The sequence below is a fragment of the Pholcus phalangioides genome, unplaced genomic scaffold (assembly GCF_987345545.1).
Source record: "Pholcus phalangioides strain wild (caught in Gottingen) unplaced genomic scaffold, Ppha-v1.0 ptg000022l_1, whole genome shotgun sequence".
In the NCBI taxonomy this organism is placed as follows: Eukaryota; Metazoa; Arthropoda; class Arachnida; order Araneae; family Pholcidae; genus Pholcus; species Pholcus phalangioides.
Window position 1 is genome coordinate 4,461,188 of NW_028301615.1, and position 14,283 is coordinate 4,475,470.

At 36.2% G+C, this 14,283-nt stretch overlaps 1 protein-coding gene across 5 annotated transcripts in view; it reads left to right on the forward strand.

The window, feature by feature from the left end:
* Positions 1–13,832, forward strand: part of LOC149069379 (large ribosomal subunit protein mL62) — a 52,166-nt gene extending 38,334 nt beyond the window's left edge. For 4 of the 5 annotated variants that reach the window (XM_089249225.1, XM_089249229.1, XM_089249227.1 and 1 more), the window contains 2 exons: positions 8,051–8,220; positions 13,700–13,832. In XM_089249225.1, coding sequence (XP_089105351.1) covers positions 8,051–8,220; positions 13,700–13,790 — 261 coding nt within the window. In that variant the 3' untranslated portion in view covers positions 13,791–13,832. Of the gene's footprint in view, positions 1–8,050; positions 8,221–11,999; positions 12,103–13,699 lie in introns of those variants that run through there. The other variant, XM_089249228.1, reaches the window with a different exon arrangement.
* Positions 13,833–14,283: the final 451 nt, after the last annotated feature.

Sequence of the window (14,283 nt, forward strand, 5' to 3'; positions counted from 1 at the left end):
TTGGACTAGATTACATTTCTATACTGAACTAGACATTCCTAAGTAGTTTTTATCACCAGAAGCATGTATTTTAGAAGCTGCTATCATTCAATTTTGAATAAAATTGATCTTATTAGATTGCACACAGTGTCAAGGAAGCATTTTCTGGATATTGTGGGGAGATGAACTCGGAAAGAAAATTCATCTTGTCTCCACCAGGACTCAAACCCAGGCCCTCTTGCATAAGGTAAAGCACAATACTATCCAGGGCCACAACTAGATGCTTGGTCACCAGGGGCAAGTGTGCATTTTGGCGCCCTTTTGTAATGTTGAAGGAGAGGTTTGAGAATAAAATTTGCACCCCCTCTGGTCCAGCACCCGTGGCACGAGACCTGCCTGCTCCCCCTTGTTGCGGCCCTGTTACCATCTACACCACTGTAAGACCAGTCGTGGCCCAGGTTCGGTCCCATGAGAGATATAAGCCTTTTACCCCGAGAGGTTTGACCACACTGGAGAAGAAAAAAAAACCATTTACAGCACTAGAGACACAACCCTGCCTTCCTTATTTCACGCACTGTGGCATGAGGCGCTGATGTAGAAGCATTAGTAGCCTCTCTTAACTTCAGAAAAAATGCCCCTCTTCCCTCAGGTGAGACGGTAGAAAGAGATAGATAGCTTTTCTCAGCTCAAGATATCAAAGAAACATATTTTCTGGATATTATGCTGAGGTGGACTCGAAAAGAAAAGTCACCTTGTCTTCACCAGGACTTGGACCCAGGCCCTCCTGCATACCGGTACACAGTGTATGTAAGGTTGTCCCCCCATCGGGAAGGAGCATGATGGGGTTAGAAAGTGTGGGTGGGGGAGAAAGGCCCTCAACGGGAAGAGAAAAGAAGCTTGATGTGTTTTCAGTTAGTTAGAGAATGGCTCCTGTGGACTCAGGAGGTAATTTCAAAGGCTCGCTGTAAGCGAGGAGGACGTGTAAATAGTATAATGTTTATTGTTGAAAATTATGATTAAACCAAGTAATATATATAAAAGTATGGTGCAGCAATCATAGGCAGTGCTTATGATTGTGACAATCAGTCATTGAAAATGAAACCGACACTGTATTTAACCCTTTTTCTCTTTCCCCTAATTTTAGCACTGACAAGCCCATACATTTTGAAATGTTGAAAAAATTTCCATTAATTTGATGGCCAGTAAGAATCTGGAATAAATAAGTAACTTGAATTTGGTCTTCATTTTTCATTCATTTAAATTCATTCATTAACTAGTGGCCACCGTAAGTTCAGGATGTGAAACCTTTCTGCAACGGCAAATCTCTGTTTCAAAACTAAGTCAGTAAAGTGTGTTTTTTAGTTTTAATTTTGAAACATAAAATGGGCAGGGATATCTTTCTTAACCCTTTAACCGGTTTGCCCGTATAGTGTACGGGCTACCCAAACTTGTCCCTATCTGGTTTGCCCGTACGCTGTACGGGCATCAATATTTTCTCCTTTCATTTTCTGGTTTGCCCGTATTTTTAATTCTTGTAAAGATTATTTAGTATCAATATTTTGCAACAGATGGCACAAGTTGTCCATGAAACTAAAATGTTTTTCATCCGGGTTTTTTCCGAAAATATATATTCACATGTGCAGGTGCCAGGCCATTCAATAAAAAGCATTTTTCTCTACGGAAGCAAGAATTTTTGTTCTAGTGTGTATGCAGCACTTTTTTTTGTAAATTGTTATATAAACTGTTGTAATATTTTTGGATATTATGGATGAAGCGAACGAAGAAGATACTTTCCTGTTAGATGATTCTAATACAGATTCAGAACTTTCTTCCAATGATCTGGATTATTCGTCTGATGACACGTGTAGTGAGCTCAGCTATGAAGAAGAATTGAAATCTGCCAGAACTTTTACCAAGGTAAATGTGAAAAATCCACCTCCTCCTTGTCCTCGTTTCAAATTTACAGGTATTCCTTCTGTGCATGTGCAACTTGATGACAATTCTAATGTTCTTTCATTTTACGAAACATTCATAGATTCTGCTCTCATAAATACAATCGTGGAAGAGACAAATAAATATGCTAAACAGTGCATCGAATCGGGTGTCAAAAGAAAGTTCTCAAAGAGTAAATTTTGGGAAGAAACAACTCTGGAAGAGCTGCATGTGTTTTTCGCTCTAAATATACTTCAAGGAATTGTAAAGAAACCTGGAATTGATCAATATTGGAGCAAAAGGCATTCAACTTGCACACCTTTTTTCGCTCAAATAATGTCTCATCGTCGATTCCTTCTTTTGCAACGATATTTGCATTTTTCTGATAATGCAGCATTTGACCCACAAAATCATGAATGCCCTAAACTAGTAAAATTTTGGCCAGTTCTGAAACATCTCAATAAGAAATTTAGCGAAGCGGTGACACCAGAGCGAGATGTAGCAATAGACGAGAGCCTTATGCTATTCAAAGGGCGACTAGGATGGAAACAATTTATTCCCCTCAAAAGAGCAAGATTTGGAGTAAAATGTTTTATGCTGTGCGAATCAATTTCTGGTTATGTGTGGTCAATAATAATATACACAGGTAAAGACACAATTCTGAAACCTGAGTATTCTCAACTCTGCGTTTCATCTCAAGTTGTCTTGACAATGCTGGAGCCCTTGCTTCATAAAGGATACTGTCTTACGATAGACAATTATTATTCTTCGCCAGAATTAGCAGACAAATTGGTTTCATGCCGAACAGACACATACGGCACACTAAACCTCAAGAGAAAAGAAGTCCCAAGGGAAATGCAGGAAAGAAAATTGAAAAAAGGGGAAATTATAGCTTTTCAGAGAGGAAAAGTTACTGTGATGAAGTGGATGGATAAAAAAAACGTTTCATTACTTTCCACAATTCATAATACTGAAATGGAACAAATTCAAGTCCACTCTGAGACAAAAGAGAAACCAAAAATCGTTATGGACTATAATAATACAATGGGAGGAGTAGATCGCATGGATCAAAATTTGAAAAATTTTGAAATTATCAAAAAAAGGGGGAAAAAATATTACAGAAAGATTTTTTTCCACCTTTTGGACATTGCTATATGGAATTCGTATGTAGTCTACTGTAAGAAAGGAGGGAAAAACACACAACTAGAGTTTAGACTTGAACTCATTGACAGCATTATTGAAAAATATCATTCAGGAATCAATTTCAGGCGTGGACGACCAGGTTCTGAGCCTAATCCTCTGAGACTGACAGAGAGGCATTTTATAGAAATCATTGCTCCCACAGATAAGAAACTGAGGCCTGCAAGACAATGTGCAGTTTGCTGTTCGAAAAGAAATGAAGATGGGAAGAGAATCCGCAAAGAAACACGATATTTCTGCCCTGATTGTGACGTAGGACTTTGCCTTTCACCGTGCTTCAAATTGTACCACACAAAAAAAGACTTCTGAACAGTTTGGAAAAGTGTAAACTTCAAAATGTATAGTAAGTCAGAGAGAAATTTTGTAACATACGTAAAATATTCCTCATACCATGAAGAATGTACTTTCAAAAAGCAAACATTTAGGGGTTTTTGCATTTCAAAATCATGAAATAAAAGATGGTATAAAAATAATAAAATTGAAAATAAAAAAGAAATTCTCCCATTTTCTTATTCTATTAAGTATTGTGTTTAATTATATGCAGTAAAAAAATATGACTTTTTGGTGAACATTTCTGGTTAAAAAATTGACCGGTTAAAGGGTTAAGCGTTGGAGCAAGAGAACAACAAAAAAAGACGCATATAATAGAATAGCATATCTTTGACTGGGAATGAAGAAATCCTCTTATAACCGAAAGAAACATATAAGTGAGAGGGTGTATAGGTGAGAGATATACTGTACCTCGCTCAAATTGTTTGTTCTATAAGCATCCGGGCTGGCCACGAAGAATCAGCGAGCCTAGCAGAGCCATCTAGCCAACACCTGGGTTGGCTACGTAGAGACTTATCACTCTGAGGAAAGACTTTGAAAATTACACAGATAGAAAACATCAACCGCTTTCCGATACGGGGCTGAACACTATGTAAATAAGAAAGCTGCGCCCCGTGGTGGCACTTGGTGCATTAGCGGCCACGAAGCATCACATTATTAATGATATGCTGTAAGTATTCTTAAGATAAATAAAAACACCCAGGGGATTTTTGGTATCGGGGGTCTTGGTGCCCCCCCCCCCTGGTCGTCGCTTAGGTTTGTGGGCCCGTTCTCCGGGGCTGGCTGCTTGGGGTGAGGATGCTGCTGCCGCCGCCCCTTAAGGACACCCTAAAAGACCAGGCTTCGCGCTTGCAGCTAGGACTTAGACAGAGGGTCGTCGTGGGTGCCGGGATGGGGCACCTTGTGCCCGAGTGGCACCGTGGTAAGATGCTCATCCATTCATCATAAAGGAATAGGGCGCCTTCTGGTGATTCACCGGCGGGCGCCCTGGCCCAGCACCCTCACTCTTTTTCACACGACCGAACTCACACTGGTAAAAGGCTTACATCCCGGAAGTGACATAGCTTGGGTCGTGTCTGGTCTGACAGAGGGTATTATACTCGTAGCTAGTATAATATAAATTTGATTACCCAGACCTGTAGAATTGAAATTATCGCAAATTGTATGGAAACTGATGACCAAGTTTTGGAAACCATAAAGTTTTGTGATGCATTTTTGGTCACTGATTTTGAACGCGACTCATTTTTGACTATCATGTAAAGATTTTCACAAAAATTGATTTCGGTATAACAGAAAAAAATCTATAAAATATGTATTATTCTAACCTTTTAAATACTAAATTAACTTTTCAAAGAATTTTTTACACATATAATGCTTGTATTATTATATTTTTTATCATGTTGCTTTTGATATAAAAAGGGAAAAAAGGGGCATTGAGAACAAAAGCAGTTTAAATAATGAGAATTTCCTTGTTTTAAGTATTCATTGAGATATTTGAATTCGAAAATCGGAGAAAAGTTGGGGGAGGGAAGCAACAAAAACTAATGGACAACGCTTTTTTCCAAACTTTTGTCTGATTTTGAATTCAGATATTTCTGCGAATATTGCATTGAGAAACATGGAAATTTCTTCATTTTCATCAGAAGAGTAAGGGCAACAAATTTTCAATTTGGTTTTTGGACGCAGGTTGTCCATATAAAAGTTATTTTTATTTTAATAACTATACAATCCCTTGAAACATGAATGCGTAGCTGAAATTACTGACTTTGCACATTTACATTCTGCAAGAATGAGTTTAATATCTGTCACAGTTTTCTTGCTATTCCCATTTTCAAAATCATCAGGGGGTTGTGGGACACAATCTGTATATTCAAGTCATACAAGCATTTAAATCACATGAGTCCACAAACCACTGGTGGGCCCAGTTGAGAATTTTAATTGATCCAAGAAATAATTTTCATAATGTATTTCATTATTTCAAAACACACTTCAAAGCGTGCAGTTAAAGATAGTATATATAGAAATTATGTAATGCATTATTGATTTTGTTGCTAAACTCTAACCAAGTGCGCAGAAAATATGCACCATACATGCTAATTAAATTTATCAGTGTTTCTCATCTATGTGTAGATGCCTAGGGGCCGGAGATTGAGCACCACCGTTAAACGGCAATCATTATGGATTAGAATAAGATACCAATACAGAACAGAAAAATAAAATTTAGGTGCACCTATCCTTTTGTTTATGATTAAATAATGACGGGGGGGGGGGGGGTAAAAAAAGTTGGACTGAAATGCTAGGGGCGGAAAAATTTGTGTAGCCCACAGATGGCAGAAACATAAATACAGCCCTGCTGTAGAAAGACCATTGCAAAAACAGCTCTACATGCACATAGATTGTAGCTGCTTCTATGTCACGTATGCCCCGATTAGGACAACACGAATTAAGGAAATGATTGTCAACAAGCGCGAAGGGGGAAAGAGTACATCTTCTAACCTTTTACATAGGGCCGTATTCACTGACACGGTTTAGCCTGTAGTCAATTTTTGGATAAGCGATCAACGTAAATTGGTTAAGAACCTGAATTTAACCAATCCGTGTGGATCTCTTATCAAAAAATTGTGACTATAGTTTAAACCATGTCGGTGAATACCGCCCATAGTCTTGCAGGCTGATAACGATAACTTACAGAGAAAGAAATAAGTCTGGTTAAACCACATTATGAAAAGAACGAGTTATATTTACACAAATAAAAAGTCAATAAAAAAAAAAAAACATTTCCACGATACCAAAATCTGCATAATACATAGACAGAATACTATATGTTCAATTATAATAATTTTAACTTGATGTTGGAATAAATCTCTTTTAATCACTCTCTATACCTAATTTCGCCATCCGCCCCCCTGTTAAATCCTCATAATTTAGGTTTTAACTAAACCCCCCATAATGTACTTAAAATGTGGTAAGAATTTCTTTCCTACCTTTCCTCCATCGCTTTTGTCAACTTGATGATCGTCACTCCTGATGGGAATCGAATTTCAATGTCTAAAAACAAAAATCTGACTACATCTTTTTCTCAACTTGATTTCTAGCTTGCACTAATCAATCTACTTCAATATTTTTCAAAGATTCCAAAAAGTAAAGTTTTGAGGGGTACCAACCCCCTATTTCTAATTGGTAGTCCGGCTTCAAAGAAAGATCCTTCCATTGGGTGATGAGGATTATGTAGGTGCAAATTAGTATTAATATTGACATCATTGCTCAAGTTCACCCCTTACGATCTTTCGAAGCTGTGGGGGGGGGGGGCATACAAAAAAAAAAAGAAGGAAAAGAAAAGTAGAGAGGAAGCAAAGAAAGTCAGCTATTATAAAGTCAATTGCCTGCAGGTGGCAAATACAATGATGAAGAAATTTCAGTATTATAGGGGGGAGAGAGAGAAAGAAGAATACGGAGCGGCTATTACGCAATCTTTGGAGGGACCCCTTAAGTAAGTGGCCATAAAAAGTGTTGATGGAGGCGAAAGAGCATGTTTTGTACAATTTAAATGGCTTAAGTCCCCTTTTCTCTTATTATTATTATATTAGGCTGGAAATTGGAACTCTCCCGCTTCATCTGATAGCGATGGCTATCGACGCCATAGCACATGGCTCCAAAATGCGTAAAAATATATATTTTTTAAATATATTGATAACATAAGCCAAAGTCCTGATAATTATAAACAATTTTTTCCCATGTCATGATATTAGTCTATTTGGCACTTCACAAAAGTGATAACAATAACTGAATGACATCATTATCTGTGACTCCAATAAGCAGCATCTACTGTATTTTCATTTATTTTCTATATGAATATTTTTCCCCTTATGAATTTTACATAATAATGCATATAATTACAACATATGTGTGGATAATTAATTATGACACAAGAAAATATTTTAGGGACATATTTTTGGAATAGATTACATTCAATAATATCAGATTCTCATGAGAATTAAATGAAAATAGTAATGAGGATACAGACAAAAACCATGACTTATAGAAAGTATTGAAACACATTTGAAAAAATATTTTTTTTCCCTGGTACCAAGCGAGTACTGTTTGTTATAGACTATGGTATCTATAAACTAGGGTTTGAAAAATCTCAGGTATCAGATCCCCCTTGTGACTAAAGAATTGTCACTAGTGCCTAAAATTTCTATTTGTGATTATTAAATTGATATTCAAGGTGAACACAAGTTTCAGAATTTCTGTCAGCATATCTGAAAACATGGAAAAGGGTCAAAAGTCAAGGAAATTGTGAAGAAAAAAACTATTCGGGACTGTTTCACTTGAAAAAAAAATTGCCTGGCTTTGGTTTTGTCTAACGCAGTGTAGTTTTAAACAAGGCTCAGTGTGAACCATCATGCATCTTTCTTTCGAGGAGAAGGAAGTTCTTTATGGAATGATTATGACAGGCATATATAAGTCTTCTCAAAGTATTTTGCTTTTCTTATGAGAAAGACTTTGCTAAAAATTTCTTTAGTATATTAGACTGAATGAGCATTATATTGTAGCAGTTTTTTTTTATGGTAAAGATAATGTATGATTCATTTTTTTCTTTATATAGCACTGTTATAAGATCACAAAAGATGGATATTTCATAGTGAAGTCCGATAAGACACGAATGCAGACACTTAATCTAGCTGATTGTTTGGACAAAATACGATGTTATCTTCAAGAAGCTGCTGAACCTCCCCCTGAAAATTTACCAGAAACTATAATTGGCTCTAAAGAACGGTTAGTTAATTTCAGTTTGATTTATGTGAAAATTTTTTTAGGCTGTGTATATGTTCTTTGAGTTTTCTGTTTCCCAAGAAACAGAAGAAAATCACTCTGTTGATTATGTGAGACATGTGAATAAAACCATTTAATAGTTATTGAAAGATAAAGCCAACAATCAAACTATAATGTATTGAAATATTTTTCCTTACACAGCTGTTTTCAATAAGTGTAATTTGTGTTTGTTTTAATCTTTTGGATATAATTTTAATTAATAATTTGGTTGGATATCACCTGTGACTGGCATCCACACATTCTAAATCTACTGAAATATTTTTAGTAAGAAACTTAATTGCTGTAGTTTTCAAAAAAGTAAGCTATTCTGTTTTTATTAAATAAAAAAAAAATTGCTGTTCATGATGGATATTCCTTAGACTATCTATATGAAATGCTTCAATATTCTTGCTCGAAAGTATGCATGCTAGAAAATAAAAATCAGAAATTATATCATCAATACTGTTGATGATATTGTAAAGAGGAACTTGTCAAAAATAAAAAATAAATAAGTGGAAACCATTCTGTTTTGATAGAGGCAAATTTTCATGTGAGCATCAAGTGTTATATCCAGAATATTCACAAAACTCTTGATTGTGGAGGTATTTATTATAAGATTCGAAAACTTTGGTCATCATTCGCTTGAACCCTTTGAGCTTCAAGACATGAGATCTTTGCTCTTCTACTACAAGTCTTCTATATTTCTGGTTTAAGACAATTTTATTTTGATATAAACTTGAGAGTGAAATTCCCTTTTTGCAATACAGAAGCCATTATACTGTGTAAGAGAAATTTGTCCTTCAAAGCATGAGGGAGGGGGGTTTGGATAATGCTTACATCATTAACCACCCTTTATGAAAATATGAAATATTCTTAATGGCATCTTATTTGGTGCACCAAAAGCGAAAAAAAACCTTTAGATAGTTATTGGGCACCTGAACTAACAGTCTCCCTATTGATATGTCCCCTAGAAAGCCACTTTAGTGATCTCTAAATGTTTCACTGATCCTTCAAGTGCTCTGGAAATGTGTCCGGGCCACTCAAGTGCTCTGGAAATGTGTCCAGGCCACTCAAGTGCTCTGGAAATGTGTCCGGGCCACTCAAGTGTTCTGGAAGTGTGTCCGGGCTGCTTAAGTGCTCTGGAACTGTGTCACGTATCACTCAAGTGATCCGTAATTATGCCACGGATCACTTAAGTAAACTGGGAATGTTCTGCGGGTAACTTGAATGATGTAGAACCGCAATGGGGGCTGCTTAAGTGCTCTAAAACTGTGCCACATGTCACTCAAGGGATCTCTAAATGTGCCACGGATTGTGTATGTGTTCTGGAACTGCGTCTCAGGTTACTTAAGTGATCTTTGAATGTGAAAGTGATCTTTGAGGCCTACTTCAGTGATCTGAAAATGTGCCACAGGCCACTTAAATGCTCTGGAATTGTACCACGGGTCATTTAAGCTATTTATAAATGTGCCGCTTAGTTCATTTTTACAAGATTAGGTTTGGGGGGCGAACCACATTAGATAACCTTCAGGGCCACATTTGGTCTGCAGGTTTACCATATATGGCTTAAAGGGTGGGTCGCAGTGAATTTCTTAAAGAGAAATTTTGAATTCTTAACCTTCAAATAGCATTTAAATTAACAGAAATTAATTATAATAACATATAAAGGTATTTTCTTTCGAAATTTTAATTTTTTTTAAAAATGTATTGCATCAAATTTTTTTCATCTGGGGAGGGGGGGGGTGCACGAGGCCCCTATTTCCCCTCCCGCGTACGTTTTTGATCCCACCAATATGCATTAGGAGGTGGGGACAGTGCTGACGAAATTTTGCTGACAAGGGGGGGGGTGTCAAAAATGGCTAAAAATATTCTGATGTAATACTTGAACGTCCCCTTACTGGGGAAGCTGACTCCTCATATCAAAACGCACTGTAATTACTTTACTAAGTAATATTTCAAACACTATTCAGCAGAAGTGGATAGTAAATCTGGATTTTTTCTAAATTTATATTTTAATCCATGTGATTTTAGAGTCCATTTCAAAAGTTCAGGCACCAACATTATTTTATGCAAATTAATGGCTATGAGTAATTGAATGATCAAAATTATGTTTCCTGTGTGTGACATAGGTGCCAATGCTTCCGATTTTTCGGCCTTATAAAAATCGTCCGGTCGGAAATCAGATTCTTCCAATTTTTCATTTTCATAGTAAAATCCCTTGAAGTCCTCAAATTGTGCTTTTTTTTAATGGAAAATTCCTAAAGAAAATATTCTTCCAGTCTTTGCAATTTGAGGCTGACCCCAGTTTCTCAGGAAAAATATGGGGGAATCTTTCTCTCTCTCTCTCAGGATTATATGAAAAATCTGTAATTTTCGCTGAATATGATGCCAAAAGCAAGCAAAGTGGCCAATTATTGCTAAAAACTCAGGACAGCATTCGGAAAAATGTGTCCCGAAAAAAGCGGGATTTATATATGGTCAACCTTTACAATCCCAAAAAAAATCCCTTTGTTTTTCCCCTTTTATTAGTGCCATGTTTTCTTTGATACAAAATATCCCATCCCATGATAAACTACAGATTTTCCAAGTCTGTGAATTGGCACCTATGGTGTGATATAAAAGTAGAACTAATTTCATCAATGAATTGAAATGTTGAATTCATCACAAAACCAAGACTGCAGTTTGTAGATAACGGAAGTTCAAAATAAATGGCAGGGGCATTGAAATATTTTTTGAATGCTTTACAATGGTTCAAATGAAGTATTTATCCTGTGTTAGAGCCAGTAATGAAGATTCTGAGCCAAAATCACAATGTGGAAGGCTACATACAACCACTAAAACTATAATGTAAGAATAAAATTTTTGATCAGAAAATGTCTCTGCCTCAGATAAAAAATGGCCTTGACTACACAAATATGCATCAACAATTCACCCTCAAATCCAGGGCCGTCATTTCAACTTTTTCCGGGGGGGGGGGCAAAGCACATGTACTCAATGTGTGTGTATATATATATTTATATATATGACGGGCCTGCTCAAATCAAATGTATCGAACACATTGGTTTGAAGGAAATGATTCGCTCGTCTTGCCAATTAACCTTTAAACACAAAAGATAGAACTCGCATCATAAGTGCTTGCATTTATATGATACCAATAGTTATGAAAGCCTGGAATGTTTTATTGAGTATTTTAATTCAGTGAACAGACTTCATTGTCTTTTTTAGGAGTCTGAAAATTATCAGTAAACTCTTGAGTGTGATTTTCCTGCATTTAATGAAGTAATTGTAGCGGGGGATTAATGGGTATTTCAACAAGATGGTGTCTTGATTCATATTTCCACTTCTACAAAGCAGTGGCTTTTAAAGCGCAACTCGCCTTGTTGAGACTAGCGGGTAACTGGTCTCAATCCAATAGAGCAGTGGTGCGCAAATCGTGGGTCATGACCCTACGAGGGTCGTGTTAATGAACTAGAGGGGTTGCGAGAGAGGGGTTCTCCAAAATAAAAACTTCCAAAATTACCATGTGTCATGCAATGCAATTTTATCAAATTCTACTTGTACAGTAATAAATATATCAGCTCTGTCATGTCAGAATCATGAACGTGCAATTGCCTTGCAAAAATAAGGAACGTGGGAAATCGCGTTTGAATAGTTACTCTATGGACGCTATTTTCCTAAAATGTTTTGTAACGTGTGTCTCAATAGGGCATTATTGAAGCACGTGTGTTACATTCCCATTTCAGGCACAACTTAGATAGCAAAACAAGGTGTACAAACAACTAATAAAAAAGAAAGGAAAAATAGTACATTCGTTGCTTCTGGCATGCGGCGGACTATATCAAGTTAGTACTTTTACAGGGTGACTTGGAGAGAATCACCCGATTTTGAAATAGTATATTTCTTAAAAATTAGAAACAAAATAGAATGATAAGTGATATGTGAATATGGGGGTGGGGGAAATGTGTCTATGTTTTATAAACAATTTTTTTATTTGTCGATTTCAAGTGTAGAATCATTTCAAAATCAGATGATTCTTTCCGACGATGATGTCACTCTCCACTATCCATACAAAGGTTTTTGACAGCTGGTCGGCTGTAAGGAAAGATTGAGATATTCGTTGTCTCTGTAGTCTAGTAGTCTAGGGCGTTCACCCGGAAAGTGAAAGGACGTGGGTTTGATTCCCCTAGGGGCAGTTGAATTTTGTCTTTTTCCTAAATATATGTTCACGTCAGCCAGCTGTTAAAAACCTTCGTATGGATAGTGGAAAGTGACATCATCCTCGGATAAGTCGCCATTTGGTGGCATTGTCAGCAATTGTGAACTTTGGCCTGAGTTAGGTTGGTAACTGTCTATATACAGACCCATTCAGTGCATGTAAGCTCCAAGGAAAGATACAGATATTCGTTGCATCTGCAGTCTAGGACGTTCTCCCAGAAAGTGAAAGGATGTGGGTTTGATTCCCCACAGGGGCAGTTGAGTTTTCTCTCTTTCCTAAATATATCGTCACATCAGCCAGCTGTTAAACTTTTTTGGATTCTTTCTTAATCACCCTGTATTTGAAAATCAAGGACCATACATCTCGCTACACTTCCATCTTGCATAAAGGACATCAAGTACATCAAAAAATAAAGTAAATATTTATATAATGCGTATTAAAAAAATTAAATATCTTTGGAAGTCAATATCTCCTAATAAAAATCAAAAAGTTTTCCGAAAAATGCTTTTGGGACAGCACATTTACTGGCAAAAAATGGGTATGTCCCGGAAAGCCAGGACTTATGGGTAGCTTATGTAGGGGTCGCCGAAAAAATTTTCGGTCAAAAGGGGTCACGCTTCAAAAAGTTAGTGCACCACTGCAATAGAGAATGTGTGAAGCTATCTTATCCCAACCAATGACCAACAATGGGAAAGATTACCAAGCTGTCATGAAACTGAAAGCAGCTATGAAGGCATCATAGCATTCTTTGCTTCAAAAAGTTTGTAAAATCCTGTTCTGTCCTTGGAAAGAATGCATTTGAAGTGATCTAATACTAAGGTAACTATATTATATGTAAAACATTTTGTGTTGGATCTAGGAATTAAGAAACCTTTTTTTTTAATTGTGCCTAAACTTTTGACACACTTGTAAACTTTGACATACTTTGGAACAAGCTGTATATATTTATTCACATTTCGAAATTTGATGCTATGTATATGCAGCCTTGTGGGTGCGTAAATAAATCTCAAGATATTTTTTTGTTTTGCAGTGTTATCTAGTTTTCTGTTAGTTGCATACTTTGCCTAATCTTTTTAAAAAAGACTGTACTTGTACTGAGATCTGCTAGTAATCACTATTCATAATGTGATTCGAAATTTTTCCCATCTAAAGTGCGTTATTTTGTAAAAATTAAAATTCAGTGTTATGTGAGAAATGATTATGGTTTTATGTGTTTCATTATTTCAGAAAAGATGAGGTAGCTGCCAGGAGGCTGACAGAAAAAAAATTAAGAGGCTTACACAAAAGATTGAAAGACACAACCAATGATTTTGAATAAAAAAATTATTTAGCGTTTATAACATTTTTTTAACATTTATAACATTTTTTACATTTTTTTAACATTTATAACATTTTTTTAACATTTATAACATTTTTTTAATATTTATAACATTTTTTTAACATTTACTTCGTTAATATACAAAATTCTGGTCTGGGGATAGTCAATGATTGCTGGAGGTTTTTTTTATAGGTTCATAGGGATGAAACGCTTTACTTTCCTTCAATTTGATGAAAAATATGCATTGCAACTCATTTTTTTATATGTTAATCCTCTAGCTGCGGGCAACACAGATATAGAGTTTCACGTATTCTGTAAAATTTCATGGGGTACAATATTATCGCGTTCTATATAGTATATAACGAATAAAAATATCCCGCGATTTTGTACAGAAAAATAAAAGAAACCCCGCGGCTCTGGAATGTTGAAGTTGAATGAAGAGAAAATATGCGCCTGAAAAACTGAATATCATAATTTAAATCTGTATTTACGC